General features: G+C 37.6%; 1 protein-coding gene and 1 long non-coding RNA gene across 3 annotated transcripts in view; one reads left to right on the top strand and one right to left on the bottom strand.

The window, feature by feature from the left end:
• Window positions 1-238: 238 nt before the first annotated feature.
• Window positions 239-22,555, bottom strand: part of SLC16A10 (solute carrier family 16 member 10) — a 41,251-nt gene continuing 18,934 nt past the window's right edge. For both annotated transcript variants that reach the window (XM_083731319.1, XM_083731320.1), the window contains 5 exons: window positions 21,761-21,905; window positions 18,306-18,738; window positions 7,353-7,496; window positions 5,024-5,252; window positions 239-4,767 (listed from right to left, as the gene is read on the bottom strand). In XM_083731319.1, coding sequence (XP_083587445.1) covers window positions 4,532-4,767; window positions 5,024-5,252; window positions 7,353-7,496; window positions 18,306-18,738; window positions 21,761-21,905 — 1,187 coding nt within the window. In that variant the 3' untranslated portion in view covers window positions 239-4,531. The remainder of the gene's footprint in view (window positions 4,768-5,023; window positions 5,253-7,352; window positions 7,497-18,305; window positions 18,739-21,760; window positions 21,906-22,555) is intronic.
• LOC310841075 lies at window positions 18,746-20,536 on the top strand. The gene is made up of 2 exons (XR_014562326.1): window positions 18,746-19,085; window positions 19,132-20,536. It is a non-coding gene; the product is annotated as an uncharacterized lncRNA (long non-coding RNA).

Here is a 22,555-nt window from a genome sequence, read left to right as displayed (position 1 = left end):
GAGATAAAGTTGATAGATATTTGTACTTCGGACATAAGCAGTTTTTTTGTTTTATGCAGCTAGAATGTTGGTAATAGGAATATGGCTAGAAGTAAAAGTTGGAAATTTTTATAAATGTTTTCAGATTGGGTAATAACTAAAAAGGTTTCCTTGAAAACTGTTTATTGTATAAGTGGAGGAGGTAGAACTACAAATATGTTAAGAATCAAGGTTACTCTTCTAAAGAATTATGACTGGGTACTTTGCAAGTCAGTTTATTGCATTCCACTGATAAGGTAAAATGTCAAAAGACGTAGTTACTGATGCTCTCACTTTCTTGGTACTGCCCTTATCTTGTAAACAAGTACAAGTAACAAATGTACAAGTAACAAATGTATCTAAATGTAAACAAGTACAAGTCACAAATGTATCCATTTAGTTACACAGGATGTACATTCTGTACCATTACTATTTATGACGTCTTTATTTTCAACCACTGTGGTGCTGCATTCTTGAGATGGAGCAAGGCACAATTATAAACAGTTTATAGAATTCTGCACACTTTTTCATGTCACACAGTATACATTTTAAATCAAAGAAGGTATCCAAGAGCTAATTATTACAGAGTGCAACATCAGCACGTTAAAATGAATCTTTTAGAAGATATAGCACGGTAAATTAGAAGTGAGGTGGGCCTTTTTCTGCCTGCTAGTCAGAAGCATGTCCCATTGTGTCCAATGTGATACACCCAAGTAAATGTGTGTAGGATTTGCATAGATAAGCCGTGTGTGTGTGTGTGTGTGTGTGTGTGTAGAAATAACAGCATGCCAGTTCAAAAAATGCTTCTTTTTCATGGGATTAACTTATGCTGCAAGAAAACTTAGTATTTTTCTCAGATAGAAAGCTTTGTTCACATAGTAAAAGGTGAACCTTTTTTTACATTCACATGGGTTACACAGCAGTAACAAAAACTTCAAAGGCTAAGACTCCCACCCCTCCCACCAGCAGTAATGGGGCCAAGAGGAGTTTGGTTCCATTTATGAATACTGTAATATTATTTGCACCAAATAAAAAAGTGTGTGTTTATTGTAAGACACATGGATGTGCCATGTGCCACTCCACTTCCATGACCACACTTTCAGATTTTGCATTGTACATAAAAATTGTGTAGAGCAGACCTGAGGGGCAATGGAGGGGCTACTGAAGTGCAGGAACAAGTTTTGCCATTTTTAAAGTTACATTACAACAATCCTATTTCACAACTATCCAGTTTCTAACGTTAATAGTCCCTGCCTTAGTCATATTAAAAACAAAGCTTGATAATTATTTAATAAAATCCTTGCTTTTAGAAAAACTTTGGTTAATATTGTAACGATGAGACAGAACAAGCACAGATTTAACTTTTTAAGAATACTGTTGCATGTTCCTTTACAAGGATTTGGGGTTTCTTTTTTTCTGTTTCTTTTAAAATAACCTTCAGTGGATAAACGGTTCATCTGGTATCAATCACTTTAAACATATACATGTGATAAATTGACAGGTTGACGATAGATTTTTAAACATTGTCATGTGCATTGTTATACATACAGATATTGTATTAGATACCAGTAGTAAAACACTGCATGCTATTTGTAGAATAAAATGTGTTTTTAGTCAAAACAATTTTGTTTTGCTACAGTCTATTTAAATAATATTTGTGCATGGACACAGAGATGATGTAAATCTCTATATAATTGTGCAGATCTAGACACACTGGAACAAGCTAGTTCATTCGTCTTGCTACAGTATTTTATTTTGAGCGTTTGTCCACAAAAATCTCCCTTCTTCTATTTGTACTTTGCATAGTCTGGGAAGGCACACTGACATTAGAAGGAGGAGGGGGGAATCTCTGGAGACTTGCATACAGTTTTGTATTACTCAACTCCCAGCATGCTTCCTGAGACTTACAAAGGTTTCTTCTTTCAAATCATGAAGGCTAAGGAATATCAGTGGACCTTCAGACAAACTGTTCCCAAATAGACAGGTAATAGGGAAGGTTCGCTGTGTGGCAAAGTATTTACCCATCCAATATGCAACTGCAAGGGTCAAAACCACACCTCTTAGAAAGGAAAGAAGAGTTGTCTTGCGATTTGAGAAATGATAGACCCACTTCAGGAAAACAGGAACATAACAATGACAACATGCAGATGCTCTATAAAGTGTGCAATTCCCTACCTTAATGTGCACAATATTATGCTATTGCCCCCTTGTTCTCCCTTCCCTCTTCTTGCTGCTTCTGGAAGAGAGATTCTCTCAAGAGAGAAATTCCTTCCCCGTGTACATACCTCAGTATCTGAGAAGTAGCAGCAACATCTTGTTAAATCTTAGCAAGTTTTTAACATGATCAAGCAATATGAAGGCACTTTATCAAGAACACCACCTCTGAGCATACACATACCCCTTCTGCAAGCCTCTTGGTCCTCCCAAGACCTCACATGGACACTGTGAATCTAATCCAATCTCCAAGTCTCCTTGGAAGAAGTAGTTGAGGGCAGTTTCCTATTGTTTCTACTCCATAGTTTTTCCATGATCCCATAGTGAGCAAGGAACACCGATTCTTAGCCCTGATCTTTAAGGAGCTAGAAAGAGAATGAAATTATTTTGGCAGAATGTCTTTTAGAGACCGTGTAACTAGAGACTGAAGCTCTGTTTCGGATCCAAAGGCTGGTGTTTCTACCCCACTGGGGTATATATTTTGAAAGAAAGCGAGTATATAGACCACAGAAGGCAAATGCAAGGTGTCAGAGGTTTTTGGGACATTCAGAAAGGTACAGCTTGTGGTTTGAAACTTGGAGGAGTAAAGGGCCTCCCCATCCATCTTGATTTCATTACTTTCTTCTCATACCTGCTGTTAAGTACCAAAGAGAAGCAGAATCTTGCCTCCATATATGGGCTATGTTGCTTTGTATATCTCTTGATACTGCAACAGAAGGACTCAGATGCAAAGCAGGATTGAAACCAGAATGTTAGTGAAATCTTAAGCATGCCCCTTGATTTGAACTGATCCATCAAAAGAAAACACAAGCAGTATTACTACACTTCGGGTTAAATAATGAAAATAGACAAATCTGATGGAAAACAGTTGCCTCACTACACTATATAATATAGGATGGAATCCAATGGGTGTCACTGCACTAATGAAATGTACCTATCAAATGTGAGGTAGGGAATTTTTTTGGCAACTACCCCTGAATCCCCTCGCCCAAATCTGGCAACTTTTCTTCCCCTTGCATCCTGGCCAGATCTGCTCTGGAGGATACCCCAAGAGATTGTTGAGTGCTGGAATTGCCTTATACTGCTCCCCATTTGTGGAATGCTCTCCCCTGGGAGGCACCTTCATTATACACCTTTGGGCACCAGGTGAAAACATTCCTCTTCAACCAGGCCTCTGGCTGAATGACATTCAATACCCTTTTTTAAATGTGTTGTGGAATGGAGGATTATTGGTTTGTTTCTGTTTATATTTTTATTATGTATTTTGTGTTTTTTATATTGTAATTTTATGTTGTTAACTGCCATCCAGTATAGGGCAGTTTACAAATTTAATAAATAAATAAAATAAATTGACCCCCTACCCATTCTACTGAAGGATGGCTTCCAGCAGCGGAGCAAAACCCGTTGGATTTCATTCAGTATATGTGATTTCATAATTACTAGTAACCTATTAAGAAAGATGATGTAAGAACCGTGTTTTTCACATACACACGAATAATTAGCTTATCATTAGCTCAGCAGTTTAAATTATTTAAGAAATAAAGAGTTATAAGGTTACCATGATGCCACCCACCTTTAAAATACATGAAGCAAATAAATGAAGAAATGCAAGAAGGGTTCCACTGCAGAGTTAAGCAAAAGATAAATTGTCACTATTGCATTATGAAAATACATTTTCATAGTTTACTGCAATGGTTTCCTGGGGATTAAAAGCTAAAGCTGCAATCTTACACAGCATTAGACATTCTTAAACCCATTGAAATCAGTGGTCTTAAGCATGCCAAAATCTGCATAGAATTTGTTTTTAAGAGGATCTAAAAAGCTGGGAATCCACATTACAAACCCCACAGATCTTTTTAAAGATTAAAAATAGTAGCTTTAAGAACATTAGGATGTTACTAATAATTCCAGATGCATGCCATTCCACCATTAGGTGAATCATGAAGTTGCTGGATGCATTATGAAAGGATTAGTTAGTAGAAGGGGGACATTTCTTGAGTTCCAGAAATGTAGTCATATGTGTTTGTTTTAAATTCTCCTGACACATGCCCTCACTAGCATGTATTCTGATGACAAAAAGCTCCATGTAGCATGTGGAAGTGTGTTTTGAGACCATATAAAAATGGGTGAAAGGCATTTTTTATCTATTAACCATTTTGTTTTAACCTTTACTACTTTGATAGCTCTCATTGTGGCTTTGCTTTTGAAGTACAATCATACGGTACATTCAATTCATAAACAGAAAGCTAACCTAGTTCTTATAAAAATAAATTCAATCTGGTAAGAAAAATATCAGCCATTAAATAACGGACTCTGGTTCTTTTCTGGGTTTTTCATATGAGTCTGGCTCTGAGGTGCTTTTGATTTCCAGCATTTTCTCCATACTTTTCCCATCCATAGGACTAGCTTTTTCTTTGGGTTTCTTCTTTTCATGCACCCATGGGATGAAACACAATACAGCTCCTCCGATCATTGGGGGAACTCCTGCCAAGTAGAATGCTACATCATAAGTGCCCAGGTGATCTTTAAGTATTCCTGAGGAAAAAGAAAATAGTATTCAGTATTCTGTGACAAAGTAACAGACCTGAGTACAACACATGCAGACCTCAACTTCAATATGTTATAAGAAGCAACATTGTTAATAGAAAAAATAGTACTGATCTGAAATCTCTTGAGAAAGTTACACAATTATACAAACAAAGAAAAAAACACACACAAGTCTACACTTTGAAAGCAATTACTATTTTCACATGCTTCCTACACAGATTAGAAACAAAAGAATTCTGCCTACCTGCAACAGGTGGACCAACTATCATTGGAACAGACATGAAGCCCAAGAGGAATCCAATTGCCTGAGAAACATACTGTGCACCAACTAGCTCAAAGGCAATTGGTGCCATAATGCTAATGAAGCAGCCATCAAAAAGACCCATGAAGAGGCAGACAGCAATAAGACTTCCAAAGGAGTCGCATAATGGAATCATCATAGACATCAGGCCAATGAAGAAAAATGAAATCACCTACACATTGGTAAAGGAAAGTGTAATTGTAAAATCAGAATAAAGGGGCAGGTTTCAGGGTACTAAATATTATGAAGCCATTCCAGATTTTGTTGTGGTTAAACAATTAAAACTACATTTATTCAGGGAAAGGTTTTTGAAAATTTGCAATAAAGGGAGCACTTCCATTTATTTTCCATTCATTTTCATTTGGAATGCTCTTTGAGTTACCGTATTTTTTGCTCTATAAGACTCACTTTTTCCCTCCCAAAAAGTAAGGGGAAATGTGCGCGCGTCTTATGGAGCGAATGCAGGCTGCGCAGCTATCCCAGAAGCCAGAACAGCAAAAGGGATTGCTGCTTTCACTGCGCAGCAATCTCTCTTGCTGTTCTGGCTTCTGAGATTCAGAATATTTTTTTTCTTGTTTTTCTCCTCCAAAAACCAGGTGCATCTTACAGAGCGAAAAATACGGTACATCTGAAAAGGGAGAAAACCTGCTCCAGATTTCAGAGTAACCAGGGTTAGGCAGCACTGGGCAGGTTGAAGCTCACTGAAGAGTTGTCCCCAAGTTCACTTTTCCACATATATATGTATACGGTAATTGTAATTTCTAAAATTTATAACAATTGTTTTATGTAATAGTTTTCATTTCATTTTGTAAACTGCCTTGGATAATAATTTTGCATTTGAAGGTGATACACATTTTTTTTAAATAAATAATTTCTTAGAACAAAATAATTGCAAGGATATTGCATTTTCCCACCATTTAGAGAGGCTATTTGCATGCCATGGGCACCTACAGAACATTTTCTGAGACTCTTCCCAACATGTACACCACATAGTTAAAAGTTTAATTTTGTTATGTCATAAATATTTTTATTGTGTTTCACACTATCACAAGTGTGGCAATGCCCATGTAGTTCTTTATGAATAAACCAGAAAAAGTAGCAATCAGCAACAAGGAAACACCTCTCATCTGCAGCAGTGACCTGCCAATTTATAAACTTTTGGAGTGAGGAAAAATTTTTTTTGCCAGTTGTGTACTTCCCATCTCTAGTACTAGAGCAAATGTTTTTAAATAAGTCTTATTTAATAAGGGAAAACAACAACAGTGAAACTGAACCCTGTATCAAGGCAATCCTCTCTAGAACTTACTTCACTCTGCTGGGGACTAGATATAGTGCATGTTTACTGTAACAGCATTCACAAAGCATGGAAGGATTATCATCATTATCATCACTGAACACACACACGCCAGACCAATTTCAACATTCAATCCATGGTATAATCTTGCAATCTTGGTAATCTGTCAGGCCAAGTATGGTGAAAGGTTTCATGTGCAATTTTTAAATCACTAACAACTTACTGGCCAATTCAATGTGTTTTAATAGTACCTTCTCTCAAATATATGCTTAAAAGACCAGATTCAAAATTCTGTGTTGTGCTAATATTAGGATATTGAATTTCAATATTTCTATTAAGCAGAGTCAATCACACTGGAGTTAATCTCTCTCTGCTCAGACTTGTCGTTTCCTAACATTGAAACTTCAAAGAAGAATGTAGTTAGCTTCCCTTCCTGATATCTGCAAAGTCCTGTGAATCGCTCATATGCACCCCTTCCTAATCACACAGGTGAGGAAATATTTACTTAGACCCTGATAGACAGAACAAAAGGATTTACTTGGATACCATCTCCAGCAAGTAGCCCTGCTGAGTCTTGAACATAAAGATATCCTTCTTTGCATTTTGATTTAAGTTCTCTGTGGGAGCCAAACTTCAAGAGAAACTATTGTTCCATCCTGTTAGTCTCCCTCTGATCCAACAGGCTTCCTGTCTGATAAGATTTTTCACAAAGGCAGACCTCAGCATGCCCTGCACCGGATCATAGCTGGTTGGTCCTGACTACATGGGTCCAAGCCACACATTTAGCCCCTAGCATTAAGTGGTGCCCATTTGTTTAGAGCCAATTACTGGTGTAGTACTGTATATAAAATATATAAGATAAAAATAAATCACAAAACAAAATTACAAAGTACAATATAAATATTACATAGTATCAGCTGCAATCTAAAAACAATTACAATTTCTATTCTTATCAGGGTTGTTATGTATTTGGTGTACCTGTAGATAAACCTTTCTTGCACCCGGAATATAGTCTGCAATTCTGCCAAAGATCAATCGACCAACTCCTGAAGTAATGCCAAGGCAAAGCAGAAGTGTCTCATCTGGAACATGCTCACCAATACGTTCCTTCACATGGTGCAACTGTTCAGAAACAAAAAGATGGCATGAATTCAACAAGAAAATCTACCTTTCCTAATCATAAAACGGATTTTTCTTCATGATGATCTCAGTCATATTTTTAAAGTTGCCTGAAAGGTCAATTGGTTACTTCTGAAAGAGATTAACATGACAAAAATACAGACAACTGGAAACAGAGGAAGTTGTGGTCTGCTGTTATATTTCTAGACTGCCGTCCATCAAGCCACATGTAACTGTGGATCATTATCTGTAAACTGGCAAAATATGAGGTCTGCCAGTTTACAGGCAATAAGTACTATCAGAGCTGATAGTTGGCAATGTGATGGCATATGAAGACTCATAGACTGTAATACGGGATAATTTAAAGTTGTTGTTATGCTGTGTTATGGTAATTACTGGAAAATCAATAAAAATTCATTACAGGGAAAGTTTGTGTCAAAGGGTCTACTCTGAGTATGAATTAATCAGATCCCACCCAAAGACAAAGAACTAAAAGAACTATAAATGTGTACAAAGAAAAATATGTAGAAAATGTAGAAAATAAAGATCTAAGATTTCCCGAGTGTTATCAAGAAAAAAATAAGGGGGAGAGAGTGACCAGATACTATTATTTCACACAATGAGAAATGGTTTAAGAAATAAATAAAGATATGTTGTTGAAGGAAAAAATATTAAAGATGGAAGAATAATACAGAATGTATGACCATTAGCTTATGAAGAGTTCAGATGAGTCACAGCACATTTAAAGCCAACAGAATAATACAACCACACTCTCATTACCCCACCCACAAAACCAATTTATAGGTTGGTCAAGAAACATTGCACTGATATGAACTAGGTTTTAAAATAAAAAATATAATTTCCTTAGACAGTTGTAAACAAAAAAAACCTGAATGTAAAAGCCTAAATCTTCTGATTCTATTAAGTTTGTGAAGTATGCGACACACTGTATTTTATAATGGCATTATAAAGCAGAACTCCTAATGAAGAGAAGTGTGAAAACTATTTGTTTAGTCCTTTTTACTTATGGGTATACACTTTTTGGTACTTAACCCATTAAACAAAAGCATGTTCTTTCCACTCTTCCCCCCCCCCCCCCACAAGGCAAAATGCCTTTATTAGAGAATTAAAGTTCCAGAGAATTAGTGTCTTCCTTCACCACTGCTGTTTATAAAAGAAATTATCTGGTGCAAGGTACAGAACACATAGCTGCAATTTAAGCATAGCCAGTGCTGACAAGCCTCAGTTATCTTCTGATGTGCTGTTTACTTCACACTTTTGCATAATGATAATAAACTTCTCTACTTGCAAGTGCACCCAATTTATTTTTAGTAGGAGTTTATTCCAAGAAAGTGTGCTCAGGAATGCTAAACTAAAACAGTTTAAGAATTTGTAGCTTAGGTTACAATACTGTGTCTAGATCTCTGTTTGCCCATCAAGCCAATTGTTCATTGCCTCTCACAGAATTGTTGAAAGGAATAATAAGGGGAAGAGCTATATATATCACTCTAAAGTCCTTGGAAGAGGGATTAAGTAAATCAGATGTGAGGAACCTTTGCCCCTCCAGATGTTGTTGAACTACAATTTCCATCAGCCCCAACATGCATGGTCAGTAGCCAGAGATTATGGGAGTTGTAGTTCAGCAACATCTGGAGGAACTCTGAAGGAAAAATGACAGTTTGTTAGTACACTCACTCTAGACCAAAGAAAGGGTACTAGTAAGGCTAACTGATCCTGGAATATGCTTTTAAATTCCAAAAGGAAGCAAGTGGCACTTAACTTCACCCATATCATAAATCTTGTACCAGAGTCACCCCACAACCAACAGAAGAAAATAACATCACAGTATTATTATTATTATTATTATTGCTAAGACCCACTTAAGACTACACACAGGAGTCTGGGAGAAGCTCGGTTATATCCTATTAACTACCCAAACTTGGATTATTGTGGTTTTGTATGTACAATGGTTTTTGACAGTACTTCTAAAGTCAGTGATTTACCACTAATGTTAACATCTGCAAGAAATGTACACACAGAAAAGCACTAAAGATACTATTTGTTTTAACTGTTATCATGCAAATGAATAATTTATAAAGGTAACAGTACTCTATACATCTTAAATGCCACTGATTTTATACTATTAGCTGGTGTGTGCCAGTCTCTCGCTTCCAGTCACCACTGGTGATAATTTGCAGCAATTAGAACTCCACTTATTTAGTCTTCTAGAAGTATATACTCAGTCATTTAGAGAGTGAAAATTAACACAATTAATACTGCTCCCTTATCAACAGTAGGAAATAGAGGGCACCAGAGCTTTGCCGAATTTACCATGGACCATATGGCATGGCTGAACAACAACAAAGCATTATTTATACAAATATACAAAAATAAACATTATTTTTCAATTTTCTGTAGGTTTTGTTTCATTTCAAAAAATAATTTTTATTATTATTGTTTATATTTATATATATAGGACACCAAAATCTTTTAAGTGCTTAGGGCCTCTAAAGGTCTTAATCCAGCCCAGACTATATGCTTTGCATGAAATGTCCCAGGTTGGATTGGGAAAATTTCTGTCTGAAATTGATGAGCTAATGCCAGGAAGTATAGACCAGAAATAAGAAACCTCTGGCCCTCCAGATATTGTTGGACTCCCAATTCCCATCAGGTCCTGCCAGCATGGCCAATGGATGATAGGATTTATAATCCAACATCTGAAAGGCTACAAATTCCCTATACCTGGAGTAAACAATACCAAGACAGATGAACTGACTCAGTATAAGGCAGTTTCTAATGTTCTTTATAATGCTGTTTAATGAGAAAATAAGGTGGCTATACACACACACACACACACACACACACACTGTAATATCAAACACCAGGTACATGTCAACTTGCCCATTTCTGTTCCATTCAAAATTAGCTACTTTTGAATGCTGAACTCAAAACTTTCAAAGTACATTAAGGAATATATACTCTTCATGCCCCTACTCATAGCTTATATTTCTGGGAAGTTCAAGAGTGTAATAAAATTGTGTACTAATAGCCACAAATAAAACTGATGTGGTTATAAATCCTACATTTAATTAAACATGCTGAGGGACCTCTGTTCCACCCCTTAGCCTTTCCGGTGTCTCAAGATTCCACAATGTCACATATGCTGTTTAACTTCTACATGAAAATGCAGGGAGACATAATCTAGAGCTTTAGACTGAAGAATCATAAATATGTAGATGACACACAGCTCTATTTCTCTTTTCCAGCGGCTAATCCCAGGCAGGCAAGGCCAACCCTATGAGGCTGAGTGATACAGCTGCCTCAGGGGGGAGATGCTGAGGTGTGGGAGGGGGCAGAGCTGTGTGTGCCATGTGGCCTGCCCTGTACCCCCTGTGCTAGCCTGCTGCCCTCATCTGGGTGGAAGATACTGTCCTCTTACCAGTATTGGAGTAAGATTCAACTACCAGTCAAATTGGCTTCTGCCAGTGGCAATCCTTGGGGTCTCAAATTTCAATAATGCCCTGTGCAACACCAAAATATGATGCACAAACCCCCACAGGCTCCACACCCTAAATCCACCTTTGCCTCTGCATGTGCCTTGGGGAGGGCACCATCTTTTCCTTTGCCTTTGGCAGCAAAATGTATTGAGCTAGCCTGTAGGCAGGTTTCTGAAGTACTGAACCGATGGCTGATAGCTAGATTGGACAAAATAAAGGTGAACAAGGTGGAACTTAATCCATCTAAAATTGAAATGTTGTGGGTAAGGAAAGAGACTATTCTGGATAGAGGATTACAACCGGTCTTGGACTGTGTTGCACACCTCTTAAAATACTTGGGTATACTCTTGGACTCAGCATGACTTGGGGAAGCTCAGGTGGCTGCTGTGGCCAGAAGTCCCTTTCATCAGCTTGGGCTGTGACAAACTAAAGAGAATGGGGATTGTCACAGTTATCCATGCGCTACTGACATCCCAAATTGGCCACTGTAATATACTCTGTATATTATATAAAACACTATAATACATTCTATAATACAATATGTTGGGCTACCTTCAAAGACTGTTTGGAAACCTCAACTGGTAAAAAATGTGGCCACAACTCCAGGCTAGAACCAGGTAAGCAGCATATTGAGTTGCATTCAATGTAGCACTAGTAACTCGTTCTGTCAGCAGGATTCATGCATACGCAGTGGAACTCCCTACTTACCTGCAGAACCCCTAAATCTGTTTAAGGGGTTATCCCAACTGGAGGGAGGGAGGGAAAGTTCTGTGGTACAAATATAAATCCTTGTGTTAATGGAACAAGTGCATTGAATGCTACCCATTATACAAATATTGTATCAGTTGCACTGATTGCCAGTGTTTCCAGGCCCAGTTTAAAGTGCTGGTCATGACCTTTAAAGCCCTGAACAGTTTGGGATCAGGTAACTTAAAAGGATTGACTATACCAATACAAGTTTGCCTGTGCCTTAAGAGGATGTTCTGTTGAGATCCCCACAAGCAAAGTAAATTAGTTTGCCAAGCACACGGGCCAGAGATTTTTTAGCAGTGGATGCACAATTGTGGAATACTATCCCATTAGATATTTGGCCCCATCCCTGGATATTTTCAAGATCTATTTATCTAGTCTTACAAAAACTAACAATGACTGGGAATCTAATTGCCTTGCACCATGCTAGATTTCTTATTTTAATAATATAGGATTATTTTCTTGAAATGCTTTTAAATGTTATTTACTCTATTTTATTGTTGCAGGTTATGTGAACTGCGTTGGGAAGAATTTTACTCTTGAAATGCAATACAGAAATTATTAAATATAAATGAATGACGACTTTGGAAGTGTGTGTACTCAGCCTTTTCAATAACCCTAAGGTTAATACCATTCATTGGTCCTTTGCACTAATTATGGTATTGGATAACAAAAGAGGCTCATAAATAAACATTGTAAAAGCAGCACTATTTTAATGTTTTGTACAGAGTGACATCAAAGCTATTATATCACTCTGTGAGGCCACCGGCAACCAAGTGCAACTCCCCCGCCCCCCGGTCTAGTATGCAGCCAGGAGCAGTGAGGAATAGAGCGGTTTATATTCCAGTATTTTTTCTTTTTTTCTTTCCTCCCTCCAATTGTAAAGGTACAGCTTATATTCGGGCCAATACAGTAGCATAGTTTCAGCTTCCATTTGGGTGGAAAAGGCTCAGAAACTTCATTGCATTTGTGAAGCTCACTGCACTGTCATTAAGCTTATATACATGCTACATGTGGATTCACATTAAGGATCACAGCCTCAAGAGAATGAGTAATTTGATTATAACATAGATTCATGTGGAAAGTAATACAATGGGTTGTATCCCCATGGGGGATTCAGGCCGTGATCATATACAGTTAACTTGCAGTAAGTCCTACTGAACTCACTGGGGCATACTTCTGAGCATACATGCAAAGGATTGTGCTTTAAAAATTAAATCCCTAACCATTTTGGATTAACTTGCTGTAACTTGCTCTAAGCCACAAGTTTAGAGTATATGGATAATCAGTTGATCGAACAAGTTAAAGTCTTAAAATACCTCAGCCTTATTTTTCAGTTAACAGAGTCATGGGGAGCACATCAGAAATATGCAAAGAAAAACGTGTCTCAAAGTGCATACAAAAGGTGGCAATCACATACCATCAGCAATTAAAAGTGTTTCAAGCTAAACTTCTAGCACGGTTATTTATATGGAGCTCAGCTTTGGACAGGAGCTCACCTTGTATCTACAGAAGCTGTTCAATCTAAGTTCCTAAGGCATTTTTTTTTTCTGTTTCATCCTGTGTTCCAAATGCTTCATTGCGCTTGGAGGCTAATTTCCCCTCTGTTGAATTACAAATTTGGTGTAGGACATTCAGTTATTGGCTTCAGCTGAATTTAAACCCCACCAGTCTACTACCCTTAGTATCACAAAATTGTCATGAGAGCACTTAGACTAAAATTGTCAACCCAAAGCTTTACTTTTATCGTTTATCACCACAACAGTTATTAACCCTGAGTTTCAGTAAAGCAAATAATTTTATTAGATGGTGCCTATATGATATTGAGCAACAGAATGATTTGGCCATGATAAAAGAAATTTTGTCCATGGTATGATTATTTCCCACCTAGTCGTTTTGACACGTTGGCACCCTATTTGCAAAATTTAACAATTCCAAAATACAGATGAGCTTTCACTTACACAAGATTAAATATACTCCCTTCAGCTGTACTTGAGGGTTGATTTCAAAAAATTCTGCTGGAAAAAGAGTTATGTCCATGTAGAGATGGCGGTATTGAATCAGTAGCTCATGTGTTTCTAACTTGAATTCTTTATAAAGATTTGAGGAATGAGGTTATTACCCCTCTACTACTATTCATACCAGGTTCCTCAACCATTGCTACTGTGTCCTTTCTTCTAGCAGATCAAGATAATCAGGTGACAGCAAAAACTGCAAAAAAATTAGCAGGGGCAGTTCTATTATTTGATTATTGATGTAAACTTCCAGAATGTATTTTGTATAGTTAAGTTTTTACCCCTATCTCCAGTACATTTTATTTTATTTTATTGCTATGGTTTTGGCTAGTGGCTGATGAAAATAAATATTATTATTATTATTCTTGCTCTAAATCCCTGGAACAAGGAAGTAAAATGATCTATCATGAGAAATAATATTTGATGTCAGCCAACATTTTATATGTCTACTGCCTCGTTGCATTTAACATTCATGCCTCACATTCCTTTTGCTCTTCTGCCCTTTCCCTCCTCCAATATTTTATAGAAGTTTCAAGAGAATAATATTTCTATATGCCAACAAAAATAGCACCGATAAGTAGTCACTGATAATTATGATGAACAATCACCAGTTTGGCCTGGTGCAAACACGGGAGAGCACTGTTAAAGAGAGTACTGTTCTGTGGAGGGGAAAATAGTTTCCTGACATTTTTAAAATGAACATCTATAATGTATCACTTTCAGATGGAAGTAAAGGGGCTAGACTGCCAGGTCAATATTGACAAGTGCAAAGAAGAGATAAGAAATGCATAGTAAGAAATGCAGTATAAAGGGGGGGGGAATTCACTAACCTGGGCAGTCAAATTGCAGCAGAAGTTGAGATCTGAAGGAAGATAAATGTAAAGATTAGAAAAGCAAGTACAGCACACAGGAGCCACTGAAGATCTGGTGCCTTGGAAAATGTCCTGCTAAAAATCAAGATGGCACTGTAATACACAGGTACCATATTAAATTTGGATAGGAAAAAATGTGTAGAAGGTGGCATGGATGAAGAAGAAACAGAAAGAGAGAAAGAGGGGAAAGTACACAAGAGGAGGATAGTGGGAATAAATATTATATTTAACAGTCATACTTGAGAATATCTAAAAAGATAATCAAACTTATTTTTATACAGACATAGAAAATACTGTTTTAAAGCAGCTAGTTGCTATCGAGACAATTGTGCAAAATGCTCAGTAAATGCTTAACTCAGTAAAAGTAAATTAGGAGTTAATTCATAAATTCATACAGAATTTGGAACCTATGCTTGCCAAGACTGGGTTGTGCTCTAGACCAGTGTTTCCCAACCTTGTGCCTCCAGATGTTTTTGGCCTACAACTCCCATCATCCCTAGCTAGCAAGACCAGTGGTCAGGGATGATGGGAGTTGTAGGCCAAAAACATCTGGAGGCACAAGGTTGGGAAACACTGCTCTAGACACTTGTTTTGAAGATCACAGTAAGTTTGACACACAGTGCTCTGCATTTTGGGTAAAATATCCACAAAGTCATTCTTCCTTTTTAAAAAAAGATATTGCCAAGTATTATTTAAGGCTGGATCCAAAGGGCCTCTCTGGCAATTGGAAGGTATGTGTGTTTACAGGGGCAGGGGTTCTCTACTTTTCTCTGGTTCTGTTCTCCAGCAGCCCTCTAAAGCACATACCAAAGTTGCTACAGTCCTCCAATTTTAAACTTAGGCACTGGGCAGGGGCAGACACAGCAGAGGTAAATCCAAAGGCAAGTAAATTGTTTTATAATCTTTTCCAAGCAATCTAAAGTTCAGCTTCAGGAATTTAGTCTGAAGAGGTTTTTTTGGGGGGGGGGTCAATAGTTCATTAATGACAACTTGTTGAGAATCCAGACACTGAAGGTTAAGATGGGGTTAGACAAGCAACGTTAGCAATGTTTCAGGTATGAGTTTTCATCATTATACATAATGCTACTGGTGTTTTTCAATGGCATAGCCTTATTCACAGCCCTAGCTGAACAAGCTAGCTACCTCTGTCTATTATCAGGTTGTCTTTCAGCTCCAAATTGATAGCAGATGTCCACTGTGAGCAGGCTTCCTAGTCACTGCTCTTGAGCAGGCCTAGGCAAACTCTGGCCCTCCAGATGTTTGGGACTACAATTCCCATCATCCCTAGCTAACAGGCCCAGTGGTCAGGGATGATGGGAATTGTAGTCCCAAACATCTGGAGGGTCAGAGTTTGCCTATGCCTGCTCAAGAGCATCACCAATATGGAGATGTCACGGCACAGTCACAGGGTGTCTGCACACATTGCACTTGCCTTGCAGTATCCTGGAGCTGTTTCCCCTGATGCCACCAATCATCAGTAGTTAGGGCACAAGGCAATCTATTCGGAACTACTATTTCTTGCCTGAGTTAGGCCTTCAATGCACCTCATGAGCAGGCTGACCTCATTTCTATTTCCTAGTACAAATTCAATTTTAGAAAAGATACGTGGATATATAAAAAGTCTTGATCAATACCCAAAGCATACCCATTTACAAAAAAAAAAAAGACCATGCAGGAAATATGAGATATACAGAAGGTAGGACAAACACTGAAACCAAGAGGTCCCCTTAGGTTTATCTAGCACCCTTTTTTATCAAACGCTAGATGCAAACCTATGAAATTCACAAAATTGAAGTTGCACTTATTCAGAAACAGAGATCCCTACCACAAACAATTTCAATACTTCAAAAATGAGCAAGGATATTCTCTAAAGAAGCCACAGCTGCCAGCTCAAATGATTTATCCAGTTTACAAGACATTGCATTGTATTATATATCAAGTCAACACCAAAGACATGGAGGAGGAAACAAAGACATTGTAAATTATTTAAGCATCAATGTAAGCAAACGTTCAAAATATCACATCACACTGCAGTAAAATCTGAAGTAGACTTCTGCTTGGGGGTTTTTCTAAGTGTACTGAACACCTGTACATGAATGCTTCCTTCTGCCAATGGGATGGAGTCTGAAAAACACACTTCAATGTGCTCTGTCTATTGAGAATAGAGTTTGGGTCTCATGCTCCCCATGTTGGTTTTGTCACTGCTTCCTAAGATTTTTATTTTTTTTCCAATTTGTAGCAAACAACTTGGCCCAACACACCTTCATTTCTCCATGTTAGAACACCCAAGGGGTGGAACAGAGAAAGGGAGAAGGCTACTAGAACAAGCAGCCAGTTATTAGTAAGAAATAAACCAGACAGAAGAGATGAAAAAATGGGAGGAGGGGAGGAAAATGGGGTAAGAGAGAGAAGGGGGAATGCAGTAGAACTGAGGTAACACATTGAGTTGTAGATGCATCTACATGCTGCCAGTTCTGTTGTGATGCAGAAAAGCAAGAACAACGTAAATTCTCTCACTATCTGTCCCAAGTTTTACATACAAAAACCTTACCCCATAGGCTTCACATGCTTCTTCAATAGATTAAGTACCACAATATTGGCAATCATAATACCGAACAACAAAGGGATGCATTCTCCCAGCACTTACCAGAAGCAAAGGAAGGGACAGAAAATACTTTAAATGTGCTTTTGGGGGATTGTAAACTCTTCAAATATAACCGATTCCATAAAAACAATTTATATTTCTTGCTAGGGTTTTACAAAAAGTGATTTTCAAACGAAATCAGAGTTAATATTTTAAGTAATGACCCAGGAATATTGTGTGTGTGTGTGTGTGTGTATGAATGACTTATTTGTCTCATAGCCTTTGTGCTAAGGACTGGAGACACAAAAGCAGATCCATCCTTCCTGCCCAAATATTGGGAGCTATCCTCCAGATTTAGTCTGCAATTCTAAACCCACCTAACTGAGCACACTTCACTGAATTTAATAGGACTTTCTCACAGGCACCTTGTTCCAAAGCTGATAACAATTGTTCCCCAATTCCGATGAAACAGGAAACTATGATTAATAAGAGACTTCTTTACTTAATCATGACTTGTACAAAGGGGTTGCATACAGATGCAAAGCAACTGTGTATCACTTGGCTTATTAAATCAATATAAAAATGTCCAAATTTAATAAGACGTGTATAAAATGAAGAGGATGCCTAGCCTTTTAAATAAATAAAAAATTGCTAAAGAGAAGGCTCATAACTTCTGCAAGTTGTAGAGCCTAGAGCTAATATATAAACTGCAAAAGACTAACACAGCTACCCCTCTGGAAATTGCTGTATGATTTATCTAAAAGTTTCACAAAGCCTTGAATAAAACAATTGTTTGGTTGAAAACAACAGGAGGCATGACAGAATGTACTCAATTATAATAGATTCTGCTAAGAGCCAGACAAAGAACTGCTAAGTTAAAATAACCAGGTCTTCTATACCAGAAGAATTCTGTTTTAACCATACATAGTTTAAATGCAGTTTATATTTACATATTCCTGTTCAAGGTTATATAGGATTTAAATATTTGTTCCTGGGATCTTCTTCATTTGGACTTAAAATGTATCTATTTCTTATATTCCTTTAGAATAATATATCTATCTATCCATATGAGAGAGAGAAATAAGTTTACTTACTAGGTGCACATAAGGTATGAAGTATCCAAATAAGGCAGCTGGGATCCCAATAGCCCAGATTAGATAACTCTTAATTTTAAAAATGGAAAAATTAAAAATATTTTTTGCAGGAGGAAATGTGGACTTGCTCTTTTCCCCATTTTCTTTGGCACTGGGAATGAGAGGTTTGTAAGTAAAACCAGCCAGGAAGAGAACGAACACAAAAATGCACAGGATCCGGAAAGTGTTGTATAAGCCAACTGAGTCAATCAGTACAGTTAAAAGAAAGGGCAGTGTTACAGTAAACAAGCTGCTGCCAGCAGTGACAATGCCATTCACCAGTCCCAGGCGCTTCTTGAAATAATGCCCCAAAATGACCAGGGATGGCTGATAGGTAAATGAGCAACCACAGCCAAATAAGATTCCATAAGTGAAGTATAGAGGTCCAAGTGAGCTACAATAAAACAGAAAAAGTTAACAGTTATGTTCTGCACATTTCTTTTATTTTTCCTTATAAAAACACTTTATGCTACCTTCTGTCCCTAAGAAGGGATCCCAAGCTTGTTTAAAACAGTAAAAACTAAATGCATATAAAAACAAGATGGCATTAAGAGTTGAAGTAAAATGATAGTTAGAAAGGTTAATATATACTAAGAATCTGGCAGTATAATAGCATTTTAATATCTGTCTAAAAGGCAACAGGTATCAGTTTAACCTCCTTTGATTGGAGTTCTGCAACTGGGACACTACTAAGGCCCACGTCATCTCACGGTGGCAGAATGAGGAGGGAGGTCTTCAAATGTGACTTCATTGTGGGAAAATGATTGCTTGTACATAAGAGCATGAGCAAACTTCATTTGATTTGCAGGATTGTGGGGTAGGTTGTGATCCAGCAAACTAGCAAGCCATAGTTAAGAATAAGCACAAGTTTGTACAGGCTTGAACAACAAGACAAGCTATGGTTGATCTAAAACAGAAGCTGTGTTAATGGACTTATCTCCCTAGTTTAATACACGTAATGGAAAACTGGAAGAGTTCTCTCTGAACAATATGTATTGAAACCACAATTCTGTATGCTTTGTTTCTGAAAAGCAAGCTACCCACATCTTATCTTCTCCTTGAAGAGCAAATAGATTATCAGAGAAATTTATTAAAAACTTCATCTGCAGCTGTTGAACTCTTATTTGCTTTACTAAGTTCCTGGAGGTGGAAAAAATACTTATGCCAAAAAATACAGATGTGACTGATGCACGACTTTAGGTGCACACAAGAACTTGGGCATGAAGACTGGATTGTTTAAAAACATTTTTTTTCCTTCCAATGACACCCCCCTTGTTCGATTCTCAAGTTCTTTCACAGATTGCTTTGAATAGTCCCTCCACTGTTGGAAATTAACATTTTAAAAATAACATAACCTCAGTTTCAAATGAAATTTGTCATGTGGCAAGCATAGGGGAATTGCTATTTTAAAAACAAAAACTAATTCAAGCTCCCTTGTGTACATGGTAGTTGCACACTTCTCTGGATCCAATGTGTGTGTTCTATCAAGATTAATGTACAGTGGTACCTCGGGTTACATACGCTTCAGGTTACACACTCCACTAACCCAGAACTAATGCTTCAGGTTAAGAACTTTGCTTCAGGATGAGAACGGAAATCGGGCTCCGGTGGCGCGGCAGCAGCAGGAGGCCCCATTAGCTAAAGTGGTGCTTCAGGTTAAGAACAGTTTCAGGTTAAGTACAGACCTCCGGAACGAATTAAGTACTTAACCTGAGGTACCACTGTACTATTATAAACATCATAAACCTGCTTTTTTCCATTGTTCTATAATAGCTACAAAACATAGGAGAGGCATCAGTAAAAATAAGAAACCAATATTTATGTTTAGTTAACAAAAATAGGTATATCAGTAATTAGTAAGGTTTTAAGAAACAAGAACTCTCTGTGCAGGATAAATCAATGTTATTTAAAATTATCTCTACTAAATATTCAAATATAATTAAATTTGGTTGGAAAAGTATATTTCTGCATATTAATTTTACTGAAAGCTTTTAGAGCATGTTCCAGTACAACAGACTCATTCAAGGCCATCATCATTAATAAGTGAGGAAGTAGCATTAAATACTGGTTAATATTTATCTAGACCTTATGACTCATTAAAACAGAGATAAAAAAAAAGCACATAGTTGTGTTTGGTAGAAGAAAAGCAGAAAGCCACATCTAAGATGTTTCTTCACAAATCTAGTGGGGAGGGGAAAATGTGGGGGAAGCAAGACACCAATATAACCAAACTGCTTATGCCTAGCATGTGGCATAAGGTAATAGAAGGCAACTCTGTTCTCCCTTCTAAAAATCTGCTCAAATAAGCAATAAATGTTCCTTTCAGGGATACCATAACACCACCACTAACCTCTTCTCCATTTTGTCTTCTCCATCAGAAATCTCTCCCATATACAAGTTGCTTATCAATGGAAAGACACACTATCTGGCAATAAAGAGGTGCTACAGGGTTCCATCATTGGAAAACATGAATGCCTCTTATTTTATTAAGAGCTTAAGAACAACCCTGTGGATCAGTCCAAAGCTATTTAGTCCAGCATTCTGTTTCCCACAGTGACCAACCCAATGCCTATGGGAATGCCATATGACAGACATGAGTGCAACAGCATTCTTCCTTTCAGCTTCCCCAACAGCTGGTATCCAGGGACATACTAGCTCCAATACCGGAGATAACATTTAGCCATCGTAACTAGTAGTCATTGGTAGCCATTATGCTGGCTCTTTCCTTGGTGCACTATCTGTGCAGCTCAGTGTATGAATTATCTTGTCTTGCAAGAATGAGCAGCAAAGAAAGGGGCTGGTTCACAGCTCCATACCCAGTTAAAAATCTCATTACTGCTTTGAACATACTACAGGACCACAGGCAAGAAACCTAGACATTCTTATAAAAGATTATTGAAGTAATCTATGTGAAATGATTTTAACCCTCCAAAGTACTATATAAATGCCAAATATCATTCTTTTATGTTAATTATTTCTGGTCCACTTAGTCAGATTAGAAAATCATAAGGCCACAGAATATTTCTTACATTTAAATTTTGTTTGATAGAACCTTGAGTAGACACTTGAACTTTACTTTCTTGCTTTCCTCCTGGACATATTGAGCTTAATACTTGATTATCATAGATGACAGTTTAATACTCAAAAGGCTGCCTTTCAAATATTTTGTAGCACATAATACTGCGTTGTCTATGTCAGAAGAGAGGTGCAGCATAACCATGCCATGTGCTCACTATCTATAAAGAATGTATGGTAAGTTCTGCAAATAAAAGCTACGTAGTGGTGGTATCTTCAGGATATATGATCAGGATCCCAGGAGGTATCATATATCTTCGGTCAGCCAAAATGGTCTAAATTAAGATACACTGCCAAAGGCCATGTGCATTCAGAAAAGTCAGTGGAATGTGTATTCTTACCTTACAAATGAGCTTGACAAAAGCCCAACAAGTGCCACTGCTGCTCCAACAACAGCTACTTTCCGGCAGCCAAATAGGTTGGTAAATACACTGACTATGGGAGAACAGAAGAAGATCATTCCCATGGACAGGGAACCAACCCAAGCTGTAGGAAAGATTAAGAATAGAACAGTTAACTTAATATGGCAGGTTTCATTACATGACAAAATAGCATATAGTGCAATTATAACTAGTTTTAAAGGAACACAGAAAGAAATCTTATAAGTAAAACAAACTACTAACCAGCATTTTGTTTAACCACCAGTTTGAAAAACCTCAGGAAAACTTCAAGTTGAACTCTGGGTACTGTTGTGCAAACTAACAGCCTAAGAAGAACCTGCTGGATTAGGCCAATGGCCCATCTACTCCAGCATCTTGTTCTCACAGTGAACAACCAGATGCCTGTGGGAAACCCTCAAGCAGGACCAGAGCACTCTCCCCACTTGTGATTCCCCAGCAACTGGAATTATAGGCATATTAGATGAGCAGTCTTGATCAATTATGTTAAATTATATTAAAATTTGTATTATACAAAAACACAAGACTGTATGATAGAAGTTGCTAGTCAATGTAGACAATACTGAGCTAGATGGCCTGACCCAATATAAAGCAGCTTCCTATGCTAATTCCCATCATCCCTGACCACTAGCCACACTGATTAGGGCTGAAAGGAGTTGCAATCCAGCACATCTTCATCACTTCCCTAACAATAGGAATTTCCTTCCCACTTACTGACATAATTTCAACAACCACATC

This window comes from Podarcis gaigeae (genome assembly GCF_964106915.1).
Source record: "Podarcis gaigeae genome assembly, chromosome: 3".
Taxonomy (NCBI): Eukaryota; Metazoa; Chordata; class Lepidosauria; order Squamata; family Lacertidae; genus Podarcis; species Podarcis gaigeae.
The sequence above is the reverse complement of the archived record's forward strand: the minus strand, read 5'-3'. Positions and strand labels throughout refer to the sequence as shown.